Here is a 21,062-nt window from a genome sequence, read left to right as displayed (position 1 = left end):
TATATATATATATTTAAAAAAGAGTCCTGAGTGTTCACCACCCAAATGGGGTTGGCCCTTCATCCCTATAAGCAATAATTTCTTAAGTCAAAGATACTGTCTGGCCCACATATTTAGTTTGATCCTGTGGACTGAATCACAAGTGCAAAGGAATACTTTCAGATGTAGTGTTGCTGCATATTTGGACCCAGAACAAATTAGCCTCCTTAAGATTTCAATTTTCCTCATCCACAAAATAGATTCATTCATAGATAATGACTACCCTCATAGGAAAACACTAAAGATTACTTAGTCACATTGTACTTGTGGTGCATTTATGTTAATAGATAAGAAGCCTAGTTAATTATATTGCCCTGCATTTGCCTACCACTTCTAATTCTTCAAAGCTCTTTCATGTAACTAATGGCATTTGCCTGTTCTAATACCCCTAAGAATTTGGTATTATTACCCATATCGTGTGTCTGGAAACTCAGCTGGGCACAAAGATTTCTCAAGGTCATACAACAAGTCAATGTCAAAACTGGCATTGAACAAATTATTTTAATTTCTGTATACACTAATTATTCTATTTAATTTCATTGGAAATTGTCCTTTGGGGCTATAATGCTCTTAAAACTAGAATAATAGGTACCAATGATTAAGTTTTATTGGAATGATCATCATAGAATTATTTTTTAAGAAAATCTTGAAAATAAACTAGATAGTCAATAAAAGGAGACAAATAAATCAGGGTACATATGTACAATAGGCTTTTAGGAAGCCATTAAAATGAATGTATGATGTTCAAAGTAATGTGTTATACTAAGTAGAAAAATCATCTTTTTTAAGATAGTAATATAAATCTATTTTTAATTTCTAAATTGAAATGTTCAGAAAGGAGATGGGGAGTTTATCTTTAGCACTGTAATTACACAAATTTTATTTTGTTTGGTGTCTGCATCCCCATGGGTTTCTACAATACACATATCACTTTTGTACATAAAATAAAAACTATTCTCAGAAAGTTAATTTCCATCTCAGCAATCCTCCACGATGAACACGCAAAGACAGGCTTCACCATAGGGTGTCAATTTCATTAGCCTGCCACTGCCTCATTAACCTCTATTGTGCCTATATCCTCTGAGATCTGGACCTCCCATGACCTTGGGTTTCCCTACGCTCTCTGGACAGCAAGCTGTGACACACTGAAGCTGGGTTGGGGACTCAGGAGAGGGGGGGTTCCAGTGACCTCAGTGCCCTGCACACCTTGACTGCAGCTAGCACCGAGCAGCACAGGCCACTTGACAATGTAGAAGGCTGTGTGACAAAAGCACTAAGCAGGGACACCAGAGGAGGAGGAGGGCTGCCTCCACGGGAGGGAAACTACAGGATCCACAGGGGAGCAGGCAGACACAGCAGTCAACGGAATGAAGAAAGTCCTCCCAGCCCACAGATGTCTAATAATGGAACCAGAAACACATACCACCACCCCCTCTCCTCCTGAGAGCTCAGTTTCCTCATCTGTGAAAATAGCAGACTAACAGTACCTACCTTGTGGCATTGTGTTGAGTGGAGAGTTGATTTGAAATTAACTTTGAGTGCCTCCTTCTCATAATAAGCACTTACTTTCACTGGAAACAGTTTCCACAATGGAGAAATGACTGGTACAAGCTGAGCACATCAGCAATGGCACAGCAAGGCCTTGAACCAGAAATCCTTTACTTAGGAAATGGAGCCTTATACCTTATTTAGGACTCCTACTGACAATAGTCCAGATGAGTTGAAATGAGCTTTTGATTTGATTTACAATTAATTTTCACCACATCATGTTCCAGAAACACGATTGTAATAACCTTCCATAGGTACGATGCTGCCTGCTGAAACTCTCAGAACTGGTGAAATCAACCCCCCCCCCCAACAACAATGCTTCAGGCTTATTCCCAATACTGGCACTGATGTTACATAACATATACTGGTAGATATGCATTGATTCACTCACTCACTTATTTATTCATTCAACTAGCACCTCTGCACACTGTGGTAGAGACTGTGATGAGAATCTGAAGAAACTGAGGCCATTATCCTCACATTGCTTAGTCCAGTTGGGCAGATAAAACAAGGGTCCAAGTAAGGGAAACCCAGGACCAAGTGTAACCGCTGTTATGGAGAAGACACAAAGGGCTGAGGTGGCTGAGGAGGGTGTGAACATGGGAAAGCGAGGAAGGCATTGTGAAGAAGCAGCATAAGAGCAAGGGCTGCCCAGGAGGTTAGAATTTCCACAGGGGACCATGGGAGGAGCAATTTATAGGTCAAAGTGGAGGAAACAGCAGTGGTAATTTTAGAACCATTGAATTTTCTGGTTTGATTAGAGACCAAGATGCAGTGTAGTGTGGCTTTCCCTGTTGATTACATAAGTGGGGCTCTAGGTGATTCCCTCTGCTTCCAAATACACACTCACCAGATTTCCAGCCCCCATGTTAGATCAGCCTCCAATCTCCATGAGCTCCAATCTCCATGTGCTCCAATCTCCATTAGCTCCAGTCTCCCTGAGCTCCAATCTCATTGAGCACACACACACCCCTCCTGCCCTGGGCACACTGCAGAGCCACATACAACAGCTCACTTCTCCATCTAATCATCAGCTCTTCCCCTGCACCCTCACCATAGCATCTATTCCTCTGTGCATCTTCCAGACTTCATCCCAAACTCACAACAGGAGTAAAGGAGCAAAGGCCATTGCTCCATTAGCAAAATGCCTCCAGGGAACGTGGAATTGTCAAAGTGCTCGGAATCATCTAATTCCTGGTGAGAAAACAGAAATCTGAACATGGCACTTCTCTGCTTAAAATTCTTCAGTGGGTTTGTCATAGCTCTCGTTTAAAGATCAAAATGCATAAGAGGGCCCACCAGGCCTGGCCCTTGCCACCCTCTCTAGCTCCAACCACCCCCCCCCAATGCATTTTCCCCACCACCAGGCCTCTGACCAGGAAGTTTCTAGAATACCCCTCCTGTTCCCAGCATCACATCACCAAAAGCCTTCAGTTCTCAGCTCAAACACCTACTCATTCCTCTGCCAGAGCTAGTTCCTTTGTAATATGTTTTCATTGAATTATGACCTTGTTTTTCACATCTTTGTCACAACCTATAATGATACATTCATTTGCACAATCATATGACTAACTAGTGGCTCGATGCATGAAATTCATGCATGGGGGTGGGGTGGAGGTGTCCCTCAGCCCGGCCTGCACCCTGTCCAATCTGGGACCTCTTGGGGGATGTCTGATGTCTAAGCTGGCAGTCGGACATCCCTCTCGCAATCCAGGACTGCTGTATCCTAACCGCTTACCTGCCTGCCTGCCTGCCTGATCACCCCTAACCCTCTGCCTGCCAGCCTGCTCACCCCCAACTGGCCCCCCCCTGCCGTCCTGCTTGCCCCCAACTTCCCCCATCACCAGCCTGATCCCCCCCAACTGCCCTCCCCTCCTGGCCTGATTGCCCCTAACCCCATTCCTGGGTCGCTGGGGCAACCCAGGATAACCAGGCCTTCCTACCCGCTCTCTGGCCGGGTCCATGGCTCCAGCTGGCACTGCCATCTTTGTCGCATCAATTTGAGTATTCCCTTCTTAATGACTGTGGGCACCGCCATCTTTATTGCAAAGTGATGGTTAATTTGCATATTACTCTTTTATTAGATAGGATAGCATCCCTCACTAGCCAGTAAGCTCCAGGAGCACAAGGCTGTTTTCTGTTTTTGCTCACAATAATAAGCACTCCATAAATACAGTACTTAGTGAATATTGCATGAATGCACCTGAGGCTCCTGGTAGGGTTAATACCCCTGTGTTTGTAAAATGTGACATTTGGTGGGGTTGGGGTGGGGGGTTCAGAGCTTTCCTTAGATTCTCAATCTGTTGAGTGATCCTCCCTCCAACCAACAGCTGGTACAACAGCGTCTTCTCTGAATTGTTTATCCTTGGAGTTTTCCATGCATTCTCACCATAGAAATACAGCCCTGGAGGGATTCTTAGAGATTTATCTGAGTTTCATTTTACAAATTAGCACTGGGTGGTGGGGAAGAGGTGTTTCTCCAATGTCACATATGAATGATTTTAAAAATATAGTCCAGCATTTGAACCCATGTCTTCAATCCTCGATCCAGAATACTTTCACTGCATCAAACTTGGTGTGTGTGGTGTGTGTGTGCGTGTGTGTATTTTCCAGTCTACATCCTACCTGTCTTTCTAAATTCAATTCATATGTCCTTGTTTTATGAAACCTAGTCTGATTCCTCCATCAGGAAGTTTTCCTGCTTTCGTGTGTGTGTGTGTGTGTGTGTGTGTGTGTGTGTGTGTGAGAGAGAGAGAGAGAGAGAGAGAGAGAGGGAGAGAGGGAGGGAGGGGGAGAGACACTATTATATCTTTTTTTGTGTGTGTGCCTATTTCCTCTATAGGAACCTGAGTCCTTAAGGGGAGAATCAATACCTAATATATTTTATTTTCCTTAATTCCTACTGTAATGCCTTATAAAAGCAAATGGATTTTATCTGTTGCATCAACTTTAACTCTGACCAATTTGTGATTTGTAGTAGCTGCCTGGAATGCTGTGGTGAAAAGAAATTTAAGGCCATGTCAAGATTCAATGGGAAAGAATTCTGTAATCAATGAATGCTGTCTGCAGGGACTTGGAAGGGGCAGTTATCCTATATAATAAAGAGCTGAAACGCTAATTAGACCAAACAGCAGAACGACGGTCTGGACGACCTTGACCATCCGGATGATCTTCTGGACAGAGCTGGGGCTGTGAAGGCTAAAGCAGCCAGTGCTGTGAGGGCTGAGGCAGTCGGGGCTGCGAGGGCCAAGCCCCTTGTATGAATTTTGTGCATCAGGCCTCTAGAGGTATCTATGCTTCAGAAAGGTCAATGATAGAAGAGCTTTGAACAAATGAACAAATGCATGAACCTTAATGGTTTCCCATTGTCTGGTGCTTTATCTTGAGCATCTCAGAGGAGGACATTAATCTCTCCCATCTCAGCAGAAGTCTTCCAAGTAGTTAGAGAAAGCAATGCTCACACCCACTTTTCTGCACAAAATAAAAGACTTATGGTCATAAGTATTATAATAAGAGCTAAGAGTCACCCACAGACACATGTTGAAAACTACATGTCTCAAGTTGAGGGCACAGGTTAAAAATGGAGGAGCCACAATCAAATTGTGACATCAAGCAGAGACATGCAGACATCTGAGAATGTGGTGTAGCTGTAGATGACAAACTGAACGCCCCACCTTCCTGAAACAAACATACGCTGGAGTGGCTGAGGGGAGGGAAGAAAAATACTGTAATTTTACCCACTTGAAATACCTTCCACTCATGTTACTACCAAAATCTGCTCCACCCTTCAATGCCTCCTCTAGCCCAATCTCCCCCAAGCAGTCTTCCTTATCCACAACTACCTAGTTTCTAGCTTCTGCCTCATAGGTCTTAGTTCTTAATCCTGAATCATAAACTTGACTGTGGCACTTCTTGTGTGGGTCTCATGCCATTTCACTTTTTTGTGTGTGTCCACATAGTCATATATCTTGAAAGGGTGAAATCTCATTGAGTTTAGACCCAAGGCTGGTTTTAAATGCTAGTTTACGTTCGGATTCATTGCATCATATGGAGAAGACACTATCTTTTTCGGTCTTAGTAGCATCGTCTATGAAATGGGGATAATATCCTTTCAATTTTTGTTATAAAACTTAAATAAGAAAATACATGTAAAGCATCTGGCACATAGTAGGTCTTCAAAATAGTCTTCATTTATCCCACCACCAGCCCTCCATGCTTTTCATTACGATATACAAACTAGGTTTTGAATAGCAGGAGTTTTGCACATCTTTTGTGTCTTCAGCTATTTGTTACAGAGTGAATTTTAGGTACTATTAGAATGAAATAATAAAATGACAGATGCTGAAGGCTAGACATCAGGTATAAGCACATTGTCCTGCTTATTGGCCTGGGCAAGCAAAATCATTTTTATACACTGGCCACATGTACAATAGGGAGTGGCAAGGATTTTGGTAAACTTCATAGGTTATGCCTTACACTTAAAGAGGACAGTACTTCTCAGCTCTACACAATAGAAGCTGAACAGGAATGTGGGTCCAGGGTTGTGTGATGTCCTACTTTTTTTGTTTGTTTGTTTTTTTTTCAGAGAAGCCAGAAATCTATATTTTTATGCCATATTTTTTTTTTTAAAAAAAAACAAGTCTGTGGGCAGTTAGTTTACAAATCTGAAAATGATGAAGGATGCTCAGGCAAAAGCTAAAGGACATTTGTCTATTGTCAATGCCTAAAGTCTTGTTAGAATGCCCTTGGGTTCCCTGAGTAGGTTCACAACAGAAGGGGACCCACTACAATCAGGCACACTACCCCTCAGCTGATTGCCACTTAGGCTCTCAGCACCTTTATGCTGTGGTGTTCCCCGACTCCTGGAGACAGCTGTTCCTTTGTGTTAGGGGACTAGCCCTGTGACATGTGCTCTCAGCAACACCAAATGAAAGATTTACATGGTCTTTTTGGAGAGCAGTTCATATTCTGATGGTAGAGTTGACCTATAAACACACAACACAGGCAACCTTGTAGAACAAATCAACTGGGGCTTAAGAAAGCAATGCTTTTGGGAGCCAGGCAGGTAAAGAAAAGAGCAGTGCAGGGCTGGTGTGGAAGGAAGCCATCTAGATCGGATACTTTCTGCTCCATCCTAGCAAGTTGGGGCTACAGAAGAGACGTGTTATATTGTGTTGTCAGATTTTTTGAAATTTCAAAGAGAGCTAAGATACCCAGATTTTTATGTGAAATCCCATATTTTTTAAACACTGTACTAAAACTGGCTTGTGGATGGCTATTTGGCAACCCCTTCTGCAGTCCTCAATAACTGGCAAGTGAGCGGCCTAGAACAGTGTTCGGCAAACTCATTAGTCAACAGAGCCAAATATCAACAGTACAACAATTGAAATTTCTTTTGAGAGCCAAATTTTTTAAACTTAAACTATATAGGTAGGTTCATTGTTATTAACTTAATTAGGGTACTCCTAAGGCTTAGGAAGAGCCACACTCAAGGGGCCGAAGAGCCGCACGTGGCTCGCGAGCCACCGTTTGCCGACCCCTGTTTTTTTTTTTGTGTGCACGCCCACACGTGCTATTTTGTGGAAGAGCCACACTCAAAGGGCCAAAGAGCCGCATGTGGCTCGCGAGCCGCGGTTTGACGACCACTGGCCTAGAATAAAGTGCCGAGGGAGGTTAGAGCAGGGGCAACAGGTAATGTGTCTTCTTTACCTTTGCACATGCCATTCCCTCTTCCAGGAACACACTTACCTCATCCCTTCCAGCCCCCTCACCTGGTCCTCCTGGAGAGCTTCTGTTTATCACTAAAACTCAGTTCCACTACCACTCTCTGAGAAACCAACCCTACTCTTCAAGACAACTCTAACACTCCCCACAAATCACTGCTATAGCACATACAGCATTACATTTTAATTTTCTCTTTAGAGGACAGTCAGCCTTATAGGGAATAAGGTCCTCAGGGCAGGGAACATGTCTTCCTTTTGTCTGCATTGCTAGTGCTTAACACCATACCTGGGCTTCGTTAAAAGCTCAGAAATGCTTGCTCAGGGAATAGAAGACTTTTTAGATTAAAGAGTTTCTTTCTCAAAGTTGGATGCTCATACTAACTACTGCAGAATCCCCCTAGGGCCAGTTCTTGAATATTCTGATTCAGAAAGTCCAGAGTCTGCCTCTGAATCTTGTTTTTAATAAGCTCCCTGGATGAATATTATGGGCACTAAAATTTGAGGACCTGTGAGCTGAAATGTAACCCCACAAAGAAAGAGGTTGTGTCTTCTTCATTGACCATTATGTTCCTATCACCTTGCACAGTGCCTGGCACAAAGTAGGCATATAGCATGTATTTGCTGAATGAATGGGTGGATACATGAATGAAAAGGTCAGAATTAAGTTGCAGCAGTGCTCCTTAGACTGCTAATAGAAAGCCCAATTAGTTGTTCATCTGTCCCTTTATTTATACTTAACCATAAAGGCACCCAGATAAACTGAATGATCAATAACTACCATCTCTATGGACAATCTTCCCAACACTGCCCTTGTAGGCTTGGACGAGTACTCAGAGGAGATCCCAAGGTAGTTGGGTTGCTGATTCGATGACTCTATTCCTTAATGATGGCATACTAGGAAAGCAAGAAAGATTGAATGCAAAGACACAAAACTCATTTTGGCCAGTGGTGTTAGCAATTTGCCTCTTCCACCTCTTCTGTGTCCCCTACCCTATAACTACCATTCTTTCTTTTTAATCCCTGTTACTAACACATTCAGTAGGTGTAGCTCTTCTTATATTTCTCCCTTCCCTTCTCCACCCTCTGGTGGAGGGATAATGAATAGCAAAATGCACAAGAAAATATCAAATGACAGCAAAAATTATAAAAATACAAAGTATTGATTATTTTCTGGTGGTAAAACTGGGGCAGTTAATTTAAAGTAACTACCGGTCCAGATTTCAAAAAGCACCTGATATTAAATCTGAATAAGATGTACTTTTTCCCCCATAAATGATTAATTTGATGCATCTTCCTTAAAACCTCTCTCCTCCCTTTGACATTATTTTATTCAATTCCAATTGGGACAGATGTACAGTTTTCACAGACCAATGGACCGCATGAACATAGCCCAGATGGTCCCCAGCCTCATGTGGAAGTTAACAGAGAATCTTCCAGGCAGGTTGGGAATGACAGTGCCACTGTTACTACCCAAACTGCCCAGTACCCTCTCTGATCCTAGAGGTAAAGGGAAGAATTAAAGATCTAAGCACAAGATTGCGTTATTGCTTCTCAGACAACCCCCTCAGTAATGTCCCTCGCTGGATTGTAAGCTACTTGAGAACAAGGGTCTTTTATCATCTTTGGTTTTCTAATGTTCATTACAGATTGAAGAAGCATTGAAAGCATAACCAAATTCACAGGAACCTCTGCACGGGTACATGGCAGGAATCAAGGTCAAGAACCCAGATCCATTCATTCTAGGTTCAACTAACCACAATGGTTTATATTTCATATTTCAATCTCCCCAATAAATGGCCACCAACCCTATTAGAGATCAAGGCTTAGGTTGTGAAGATAACAGTACAGAAGCACCACCTTTTGCCTCAGAACATTTTCTCCTATTTTTGTCTTCTCTTATCTTGTCCTGTCAGTCAACGTCTTGACACTAGGACAGCAGTTAACATCTCTTTCCAACAAGCTGTGTGGTAGACAGTTCTCAGTAGTATGAGTGCCAGCCGTTTATTCTTCTTGATTCCCTAAACAAGTAATCCTTGAGTAATGGAACCTTTTGAGAGGAAGTATGACAAAAGCTATGGAGTATGACAAAAGCTTTGGAGTTTTTCCTCAGGAAACAAATTAGTATATTCATACGAATGCAAAAGATTATACATAATCACAGGTTGTTTTTAGATGCATTGATCCACACACCCAAATCTATCCAAACACCCTACTGTAAGCCATATCAAAATAAATGAGAGGTTATCGGACAACCAAATACCGACTCAAGATTATTCTAGCTTTCCAGGGAGATGGTTTCACAGAACTACAACTCAACAATTAAACTTCAGCTCTTTTTGAAGGGTATCAAATAACACAATAGACAAGTTTCAATCTCAGCATCACTAACATGAAGAATTGCTATTTCATTTATTCAATGGGTCACTCTTCTGCAAAATCAAAGCTGCAATTTGAAGCACTATACAGTTTTCTTCTTAGGTGCTTTATCAGGCCATTGCCTTACAACACCCAGAAAACTCCCTTTTGCTTCTTGGGTATTCTCAGTCTAATTGATCAGGTTACCATGGGATTGGTTGGTGTATCTATCACCCAGGAACATGGACTTTAGGGTCACTAGACCACCATTTACTTCCTAGGTGATCTTGGGCACATTATATAACCTGTTGAAACCTTAGTTTCTTCATCTCTAAAAGATAACAGTGCTCTGCAGGGCTCTTGTGAGGATTAAATGAGCTGACACATGAAAAGCAATTAATGCATTGCATAGGCCATAGTAGATGCTCAATACATGGGAATGAATGTTACTATCATTATCTATAAAATACTTTTAGTTCCTGAAACAAATGTTCTCAATAAATGGAACCTGGTAAAATTATAATTCTTGGAATTTGTATCTACATTATCCTATAACTGGTCTTAGGGACAGGAAGAATTCTGTATTCTCACCTTGAGCCTGCAGGCATGTTCAGTTCAATAAAGAGATGAAGGAAATATGGTCTGTTTGACTTCTAACATCCACAGCTCAGCAGAAGTCACTGAGCCCACGGTGGCACACAAAACCTATGGTGCCAATTTAAACCAGTTTCGAATCTTAAGTAGTTCTTGCCCATTCAGCTCACACTTCCATGCCATGAGCTTAATATCCTACATGAGCTTAATCCCTGGAGGGAATATGTCTCTACTGATTAATTTTTATGCTTTCATCTGTCATAAAATGGCAATCATGTGACCATACAATTTCCTTTTCAGTCCTAGTTGTCAGGAAAATGCAGGATAGTGTTTGTTGCCCATATTTTATAAGACTTTCAATTCAGATGTCAGAACTTTATTTCCCCCTTCTCCTTCTTGAGGTCACCTCTGTTCTGCGTTATGCTCAAAGTCTGCCCTGCAAAATGTGTCTTAAGCAATCAATCACTTCAAAGCATTTTAGAAATAATCAAGGCACTGATCTTTAAGCAATTATTGGTCATTTCCCAAAATGGAAAACCAGATATACAACTTCTCATATAGCCTTTTTTTAAAATCAAGCTACAGGAACATTTTCTCCTTTTAATTTGCAGACAGGAAAAGGCTTACACATTTATTTTTATATTTTTAAATATATTTTATTGATGTTAGAGAGGAAAGGAGAGGGGGAGAGAAAAACATCAATGATGAGAATCATTGATTGGCTGCCTTCTGGCTCCCCACTGGGGATCGAGCCCACAACCCAGGCATGTGCCCTTGGCCGGAATTGAACCCGGGACCCCTCAGTCCGCAGGCCAACGCTCTATCCATTGAGCCAAACCAGCTAGTGCAAGGCTTAAGCATTTTAGACCACATTCTCCAAGTCAAACTCTTTAATTCAATGTCTCTCAGAAGTTTCCTAAGTACGAAAACTCTTTCAGCTGCGAGGTAGAGAAAATGCAGTCAACCCAAGTACCCATCATGCTGGCATTTAAAGTTAGCTGACAATGAAAAAGTGAACCCATTCTATGAGGCATTGCAAGATCTAAAATGCCAACTGATGGAATCACTCAAAAGGCTCTAGACATTTTTCTTGGAGGGCTTCCTCTTATGAAGACAAATGACAACTCAAGTCATGTTTGCAACACCATCACCTACCCACAGCCCCTCTTCTCATTGGTCGATCGCAGAAAAAAAATCTCAGAAATAGAAGCAATTACTTACATCTATAGGTCATCTCAAAGCTGTCACTGATGTTCACAATATCAATCTGGGGGAGGAGCTTCGGGGGCTCTGTGAGTTGCGACAAAGCAAATCTAAAAGCGGCATGTTCCTGCGACTGCTGGTTTGGAAATAATCCCCCTATGAGGAAAGAAAATGCAACATGGTTTCTGAGCTAGAAACAGATTTGATTCCTCCTCAGAAGGACCCCTTTCTTCTCCCGCTGCCAAACTCACTAGTTGTAGCCTTTAGTGGTGGGACTGAGAGTTCAAATAGAGGTAATTGGACACTGAGGCTTACACTTTTGTAGATGCCTTTCATGGGACAAGGGCCTCTAACACACCAGTCACTCTCCCCAAACATTGGATTGTTCACCCCTCAACTCAGCTGAGGTCAGAGAAAACAGGAGAACTCTGACATTTCTCTTCCTCCTCCCTGTGCCAACCACCTAGGTGGCCTTTGCTCTTATATGCACATAAGCCCTTGTTGTGTCTAACTTTGTCCTCTATCGAACCCATTTCTCACCACAGAGCCTTACAGGGGTAGTACTAATAAATGTGGCACAGTGAGTCCTAATTCTGGGGCCTCAGGGGCTTCTCCCGCATTATACCCATTTGGTTTGACACTTTTGGCCTTGGACCTGCCAAGACCTTCATGTGATTTAACTGGCCTTGAAGGTTTATTATTCATCTCCTCTGAAAACTCTTGATTTTATGCAAACAGTGTTTTGGTTCTTTCACACTCACATCCCAGCTACCTAGGAATGACTTGTTACATAAGGAATTGCCCTGGTGTGCATTTGCATGATAGAACCTTGGCCTTCCAACAGCTGGGGGCTTAGAATATCCAGAGAATATGAATGTTCTATTCTAGTTAAAAAGAACAACAAAGGTGCCTGTTGGAGCTCCAGTCCAAGAAACAAGAGTACATGGCTTGCCTTTGTATTTACTGTGGGCATGTAAACGAATTAAAATACATTCTTGTGAGTGAGCATGAACTATTTCCAGAGGCTGCACTACAATGAATGTTTACACAGAAGTTTATCGCAGAGCCCAGAGGAATCATAGTCCTGATGCCAGGCACTTCTAACCTCTTATACAGGGGAGACGTGTTTGGTTTCCGAACCAATAAATAGATGGTAAGGCTTTTCATAAAGATCAGAAAATCAAGTACTACCTGCTAGCAGTGATATTTTCAGCATTTGCTCTACAATTTAATGTTTCAGCCCTTTATTTGAAAACGGAACAATGGTTGTATCATTTGAACAGCAGGTGGGAGCTAAATATGGTGAAAACTCTTCAGAGACACATGGGCAAACATACCATGTACACCCCCCTGCGTTAATCCCATGGCAAAATACACCAATACACTCTGAGAAAGAAGTTCACATATCTGAAGACAAATATTTCCAATTAGCAAGGTATGGGCAATACATAAGTACCAACATAAGCAATGCTACACCTAAAAGCAAGTGATTTACACCTATTCATAGGCTCCATTTTAAAGAGGAAAAACAACAAACTCCTTCTGGATTCTGTTGCTCTCCCCTCACCCCCAAGATGACCACACCCCAAAACACTTCCCAGTTCCCTTCCTCCACCCCTGCAGTGAATGAAAGAGAGGGGGTGGGGGTGGGGAGGCAGGCAGCTACAGGCTGGGCTGCAGGGAAGTGCCTCCTGGGAGGCAGGAAGTTTTGTTTTGCGTGTAAGGCACAAACACAGGTACACAGACACAGTTCAGGATGGAGCTTAACAGGTGTCAGGAAACAAAGCAAGGTACTCCGTGGCAATTCCAACCGCCCTCGGAGCCAGCCTGCTGGGGTGGCCAAAAGTGGCTGATACTGCAGCACATGCTGCGTGTCCAACAAAATACCAGCCGCACCACAGCCCCCCACAAACACACACACAAAGCACAAGCGATCGGTAATGGGAACTTTCCCTAACGGAGCTAGGTCCCTGGCAGGGGAGAGAAAACAGAATCCAAACCAGCCAAGACGCTTCCAAGCAGAGCAGCTTGCTTGATTCCTCCTCACAATCAGCCCTGAGATGCCGGTCACACTGAATCCCGGGCCCTTGTGGACACGCGTTGTAATTGGTGTAACAGTTCCTGTTTGTTTTGCTTTCACCCATTATTATCAGGAGAAGCAGTGTAGGTTGGCTGCCCCATAAATACAAGGAGGGTGGGGGTCTTCTTAGAAGCACAACAACCAGGAAGGGGAAACAGGGAACAAAAAGACAAGCAGCCTGTGGCAACCAGCTCCAAGTTGAGAGGATAGAACCCAGGGCTGTGGGAAGCTCGGAGGAGGGGAGAGGAGCATGTGTAAATGTGTGCATTTGTGTGTAAATGCCTGTGCACAGAAAATCGAAGAGGAGGGAGCCATTGAAGGAGCAGAGAAAAGGCAGACTAGGAAGTTCCAGGATCCCAGGAGAGGGGACCACCAGCCCGGCATGGCAGATAGCAGAGAGCAGGCAGCTGGAAGAGTCCAGAGCAGGAGGGGAGCCCCCCTGACTTGGAGGGGGTGCTTTTGGCATTATTTCAATGGCTGCAATAAACCCTTCGCTCCTTATTTTAGAGGGTCTCTTTAAAGAGACCTCCTCCAGCTAAGAAATCACTGCCACTCTCAATTAAGTGTCTATGTGGCTACTTAATACATAATCACACACATGAGACACCACAGGTATTTATATAAGTAAACGAAATCAGGCACCATCTACCAAGCAACGGACTTAACTCCTTAAACACCCACCATTTCTTTCCTTGCTAAAGCCTGATTATTTTTATTCCTCCATTTCATATGCTCATGCCTGGAGTGTAAGAGTGTGTGGGGACTGTGTTTGTGTGTGTGTGTGTGCATGCGCGCGCGCGCGCGCACACACACACACTTCCCCTCTGCTCCTCATCTGATCAAGAGGAGCCCCCTCCCCATGCTGTGGCCCAAGTCCTTCTCCCATCACCGCAGCACAGCGTTCACTAGCCAAGCACAGTCCTTAGTGGGGGTGGGGAGACATAGACACCCCCCACCTCAGAAAAAACCTTGCCAGACCCCAGAAAGTCCCTCCCCAGGCTGCCCCTCTCACTCACCGATCTGGATATTGTTGGGGAAATTGGCACCTACTACCGCGCCTAGGAAACCGGTGCAGAAGAAGGCAAAAATGTGCTGCATATTCCTTTTTGCATTGGCGAAAAAGAAGCCCAGGTCCAATCATAGATTTGGTGTTTCCCCCCTTCCCTGTATTCCTCTCTCTGTTCTGCCTGTTCTTTTCCTCCTGCAGTTCCTTCCTTCCTTGCTTCCTTCCTTCCTTCCTTCCTTCCTTCCGCGAGGTGTGTGTTTCCCTTGGAATCCGAGCACTTAAACTGCAGCGTTAACACCAACTGACAGTCAGATTAACTGAGCACGGAAAAGAGAAGCCGTCCTCATGCTAGCTGGAGCGCTTGCTCCCCTCTCCTCCCTCTCCTCTCCTCCTCTCCTCTCCTTTCCTCTCCTCTCGCAGCCTGCCTCTCTCTCCCTCCCTTGCTCTCGCTCTCCCCCTCACACTCACACAGGCAGCAAGCTGTGTGCTCAAACCCACCAGCCAGCTCAGAGTTCCACAGCTGCCCTCTCTCCCTGTCACTCCCTGCCTCCCTTCCTCACCTCGTCCTCCTTCCAGGGTGCCAGGCGGATGGGTGGGAGGGTGGGTGAGGGAGTGTGATACAAGGAGCTGGGTCCCGAAAGGGACAAAGCCACCGGCCCCTTCACCCGCCCCCTTGCCTTCCTCAGCTTTCTGCCCCCTCCCCCAATCCCCAGCCTGGCATATGCTCCTGGGAATGTGGGTTCAGCTGTAAGTCAGTAGGTGGCAGGGGGTCCCCCGCAATAGTCCTCCATCCACAGGCTGCTTGATCTAGGTCACTTTTCTAGGAGCGCTCGGGCTGTGCTGGATATATCTCCTGCACTCCACTGGCCCAATTATTTCTACAACTAACTCCTGAGGGGAAGACCCTAGAAATCCCCCCTAGGAGCTTTAGAGGAGAAAAAAACCCTTCCCTCCCTAATGGGAGGAGTGACAGTAAGACAAACCTGAGGGTCTGGGATGATTGGCAGGTGCCTTTGCTTGGACATTGTGCAGTCCCTGTGAGCCTTTACGGGTGGAATTGGTGGTCCCTAAACCATAGGCATTGAAAATGGGCCCCCTTCCCCGCTTCCCCTGCATTCCACAGGAGACTATGGCATCAGAATGTGTGGGTGTACATGACGGCAAAGGATACTTGCCCAGAGCAATTACATGAGTCATTTTGCAGAGATTGGAGTGAGAGGAGTCAGACTTCTTACAGTTACCTCTGGATGCTGGCCATTCTCCTGTAAACTGGAGCTCCATAGAGCCTCCTGGACAGGGGCTTTCGCTGAAATAACTAACCTGTGGGGGGAACAACTGTGGTCAGGGAAAGTGTGGGTTCCAGAGTGGCTGTCACTACCAGTCACAGCACTTTACAGTTTCTGAAGCAACTTCACAATGTTATCCTGCTCTCTCCTCACACCTGTGACATGGCCACAGCCCCGATTTTACAGATGAAAAAAAGTGAGGCTTCAGGGATTCAATCATAAAGACATGGACCTACTAAGATGGAGTCTAGATGCTCAGGACCAACACATATATGGTCTAACCTATGAACTTGAATGTTCTGGGCATTACCAGTGGGCCCACTCACTGCCCTGGTCAGAATCCCACCTGATAAATGATAGTCTTGGAAAGGAAAGCTCATCTTTCCTCTGTTAGAAAGAGGGAGAACAGACCCAATTTTGCTTTGTCACTTGACCATCCAAAACTCCCTACTTCCCTCACCGACCGTGCGCACTCTCCTACACTTGCAGGACAGTTAGGAGGGCTGGGATTTGCAAGAAGTATCTGACTGTGTTCAATGGAGCCCCTAAAATAGGAGCAACTTAGACGTCAGATGCTTTGTAATTTCCCATGCACTCTCACATAGATTAATTAGCTCAGGTGATTTTTAGAGCTAATGTTTATTTATTTACCATGTGCCAGGTTCCATGCCAAGCAAAGTGTTTGCATCATGTACTTGTGCAATGACACTTGTGGTAGGTCATCTAATCCCCATTTTATAGTTCAAGAAACTGAGGTCTAAAATTCACCCGATATTCCATTACAAACAAGGAAGAGATTGGGGATTTGAACACAGGAAACTCTGCAGTCAGGCCCAAGCTCTTAACCCTTAGGTTTTAATGCAGACAGCACTCGGCAGGAAGATTCTAAAGGTATGTGAACCTCAGCTTGGGAAGGTGAGAGAAGAGATCAGGAAAGATTCCCTCTAAAGTCCCCGCTGACATTAGACGTCTGCGATGCAGTGATTCTGGCTTAAAATATAATTTCTCCGTTTGCATTTTTTTTGTCTCTTACTATTTTGAATGGTACCTGGGGAATCTTTTAAGATCTCTGAGCTTTATGCCTGGTAATAATAATAATTAGGCTGTCACTGGAAGCTTCACACTTCTCTGTCACCTTTCAGAGGAAGATCTTGAAGCCCTTTACAAGAATTAATTAGCAAAACCTCAACACCCACCTGGAAGAGGCAAGACTTGTTTTGCTTACTTTGGAGGAGAGGGGCTTAAAGGAGTCAAAACCATGCATTTTCTTCAATCATTATAAATCATGCAGTCAGATGGGTTTTCCTAAAATATAGCTCTTCGTTATTGCTTTGTTCAAATATGGACAATGACTCCCCTTGGCCTATTAAGTATATAGAGTTGTTCAATCCTATATAATAAAATGGTAATATGCAAATTGACCAAACAGCGGAACGACCAGTCGCTATGATGTGTACTGACCACCAGGGGGCAGACACTCAACACAGAAGCTGCCCCCTGGTGGTCAGTGCAGTCCCACACTCCCACAGGGGGAGCACTGCTCAGCTAGAAATCAGGCTGATGGCTGGCAAGCACATCAATGGTGGTGGGAGCCTCTCCCGCCTCTGTAGCAGCACTAAGGGGAGCAGGCCTAAGCCATCTGTCAGATATCCTCCAAGGGCTCCCGGACTGCAAAAGGGTGCAGGCTGGGCTGAGGGACCCCTCCTCTCCGCCCCCCCCACCCCCCACCCAGTGCACGAATGTCATGCACCTGGCCTCTAGTGATTTAATAAACATGGAGGTTATACATTTCAAGTCTGGGCATCTAGGTTTAAGTACATTTAGGTTCAACTGTTTGCCTTCAGAATTCTCTTCAAATATTGGTGGAGAACATATTCTGTATCCAACAGGGTGTCAGGTGCTGGGGGATATGGAAAGGAATCAGATGCACAGTCCACCTCAAGGCAGGTGAATGTGGTAGAAGAGAAAGACAGATGAACCCAGTCATCCAAAGCAGACCATGGCACGTGCTCTAATAGAGATGTAAACACAACTCAGGGGAGCAAAGAAGGAAGTGACCCGAACATCTGTCTGTGGGGAGCCAGCAGGGCTTTCAAAGAGTTGAGCTGTGAAGGAGGAAACTACAGGCAGAAAGTGAGGGCCGAGCCCAGCAGTGTTGCCAAGTGATTGAGCATTGACCCATGAACCAGGGGGTCACAGTTCAATAACTGGTCAGGGCACCCCCCCACACTCCCCCCTGTTACAGGATTGATCCCCAGTTGGGAGCTTTTAGGAGGCAGCAGATCAATGATTCTCTCTCGTCGTTGATGTTTCTATCTCTCCCTTTCCCTTCCTCACTCTGAAATTAATGAAAACATATTAAAAAAAGAAAGAAAGTGAGGGCTGAGAACAGAGATGCAAACCAAGGGAAGAGCACCTGCAAATGCTGGAGGCCAGAGAAGATGCCTCATGTGGTGCAGACGCCCATGCAGGACAGGGTGGGGAACATAAAACCCAGACGAGGTCAGGGTCAGGATTTGAATGGAAGCCACTGAATTCCTGGCAGATAATGGAGAGCCATGGGGTAGTTTTTTAGTATGATAGTTCTGTACCAGGAATGTGTGTGAGGAAGAAGACACTGACTTCAGCTTCAGAGGTTAAGACTACATACCATCCACACCCTGGACAATCTATTCTGATGTCATCCTTCATTAGTTCACCATGTCAAACTCCTTATAGCTTCCAACCCTGTTTACCATCCCCAGTATCCATCTTGGAAGGTTTGACTGTTCATAGTCTGTTGTGACTGATGGCAACCAAACTGTACACACACATGGCACGTGTGATTTACACAGCATTTGTACATCCATTATTCATTTCATTCTCCCAACAACCCCACAAGGGCAGGAATTGGAACCTAACATACACATTAACCAGTTAACTGCCACAATATTTTGAATTTAATTAAAAAAGTTCTGCCGCTTGCGTCTATAGACAGTTATGGTGTACAAATGGTTAAGTAAGAACTCAAAGTTGTAGATGAATGGTTCTCAACTGGCAGTGAACTTCTCTCCCAGGGGATATTACGCCATGTCTACAGGCATTTTTGGTTGTCACACTTGGGAAGGTGCTACTGGCATCTAGTGGGTAGAAGCCACATGTATTCCTTAAAGTCAAAAAAAATGAGTACTGTGAGGTACTCCAGGCAGTGGGCAGGCTGGAGGAAAAGTCCTCCTGTGGTCGGAGACGGTGTGGCACCCACTCCAAAGATGAATTATGACTGGTCCCAGCCCTTTTTTTCTTTTTTTGCATACTTTAAGTTCCATTATCATGTAGCCAAAATAGCCTAAGACTTATTTATTTGGCTTTGGATTTACACCACAAATCAAGAAGAATGGTGCCGGGCAGGGCAGGGATTACGAATTCAAATGCCTTCTTGGGCCAAGCAGGAAATGAATGAAGTGAGTCACACAGGGGAGAGGGCACGGAGGGAAAATAGAACTAGAGGGCAGACACCCTGTATGAAGGTGGTTTTAAGAGCTCAATAGCAGCCCCTGTATAGCCATATCTTCTGATTTATTTTTCAAAAGAAAGTAGAAATATGGATGTTTAAAATTTATTTCTATTATTTGTACCTTCATTGCAAGAACCCAACAAAAAAATAAAAAAAGAAGGGAGTGTCTCTGGGCTGGATCTGGCCCCCAGGCCATATAGTACCAGTTCTGGTTCCGCGAAAAAGGCCAGAGACAGGGTCCAACCATGCCCCCCCCCCCCCATCAACTTGGGGGATAGGTTCATTTTGTTTCTGGGCCTCTGTTTCTCATCTGTAAAATGACGAGAATAGACTAGGTGTTCTGGCTCTAACACTTGGTGGGTCCATGGATGGCACTGACCAGGCAAGGAAGGAAAAGGACAGGGATCAAGCCTGGGAGCCCCATGCTCTCGCCTCCTGTTACCTGCGGCAGTGGCTTTCCCAGGTTCCCTCCCCTCCCTGGGCTCACACCTCCAGCTGTAAATCGTTGGGCGTGTACCAAGGTCTGTTTGGGCTTGAACATTGTAGGCTTTTCATGCGAAACAATTCAAGGGGGAGGGGAAGCTGTCAAATTTATGATCTGAGTACAGATCCCTGACAGCTAACAAATTGGCAAAAAACGCAATCAGAGAGCGTTTGTGCCTCTGTGGTTTTAGAAAGTCCCCATTTTAAAAGATGTAGAAAAAATAATAAGGATAATATTTTTCATGGTTTTAGCCCAATACCTACAGAAGGCTCCCCAAATACTCTGCAGACTGTGTGTGGTGAGAACACCACCCCAAAGAATGTAACTGCCCACCCTGGAAGTCTGCCAGGTTTAGCAGCATTTTCTCTCCCTTTTTTTTTTCATTCTTTCAGCCTCCCTCTCCCCCTGCTCCCTTCTCACACAAATGACAGCATTTTCATAAGCCCTCAGCATTACTAGATAATTAGGGAGCAGTGCAAGTTCTGGAAAACACCCTGGGGCAGGATCAATGCCTGAAAAAAAAGGTCTATTCCAGGGAAACTCCTACGCAGCACCATCGTTTCTGGTAGAAATTGGAGGCTCTGACTGTTCCTCCAAACCAGTGGAGCCCTCAGCAAGGTTGCCCCAGCCATGCTCAGGTGGATGCTGGCCAGACTCCGAGTGCCATCCTCACTGGACTCATGATTATGAATGAGCCTCCTAACCCCTTCGTCTCAGTGTCTTGTCTATAAAATGATGGGAATGAGGATTCATGAGATGTGCTCCCAGAGGACCGGCAAAGCTCCAAGCACACAGTCAGGACTCCACCGGCTCTTATAGTACAGAGATGTGAAATGTCATTATTATTATTATTTAAAATAATCTCCAACAGACCTTTCATTGTTTTTGCCTTTTAATGCCTATTTTGTTTTTTTAGAATTTAAGTATAGTTGGTATACACCATTATATTAGTTACTAGAGGCCTGGTGCACAAAAATTTGTGCACTCAGGGGGAGGGGGTCCCTCAGCCCGGCCTGTGCAGTCTTGCAGTCTGGGACCCCTCAGGGGATGACCACCTGCTGGCTTAGGCCCGCTCCCCAGGGGATTGGGCCTAAGATGGCAATCAGACATCCCTCTGGCAGCCCGGCAGCCCTCAGGGCATGTCCACTTGTCAGCGAGGAGTAGCCCTAAGCTGCAGACATCCTTACCACGGCTGAGGAGGCAGGAGAGGCTCCCACCACCACTGCTGTACTGACAGCCCTCAGCCTGGAT

The 21,062-nt window shown here is 44.7% G+C and overlaps 1 protein-coding gene across 2 annotated transcripts in view; it reads right to left on the bottom strand.

Moving 5' to 3' along the window:
• GRIA1 (glutamate ionotropic receptor AMPA type subunit 1) overlaps positions 1 to 15,025 on the bottom strand; it is a 280,768-nt gene extending 265,743 nt beyond the window's left edge. For both annotated transcript variants that reach the window (XM_006766280.2, XM_006766279.2), the window contains exons 1-2: positions 14,559 to 15,025; positions 11,481 to 11,618 (exon numbers count right to left, since the gene is read on the bottom strand). In XM_006766280.2, coding sequence (XP_006766343.1) covers positions 11,481 to 11,618; positions 14,559 to 14,640 — 220 coding nt within the window. In that variant the 5' untranslated portion in view covers positions 14,641 to 15,025. The remainder of the gene's footprint in view (positions 1 to 11,480; positions 11,619 to 14,558) is intronic.
• Positions 15,026 to 21,062: the final 6,037 nt, after the last annotated feature.

Source organism: Myotis davidii, unplaced genomic scaffold, assembly GCF_000327345.1.
Source record: "Myotis davidii unplaced genomic scaffold, ASM32734v1 scaffold18, whole genome shotgun sequence".
NCBI classification, from domain to species: domain Eukaryota; kingdom Metazoa; phylum Chordata; class Mammalia; order Chiroptera; family Vespertilionidae; genus Myotis; species Myotis davidii.
Note: the sequence above shows the minus strand (reverse complement) of the source record. Positions and strands in the feature narration are given on the sequence as shown.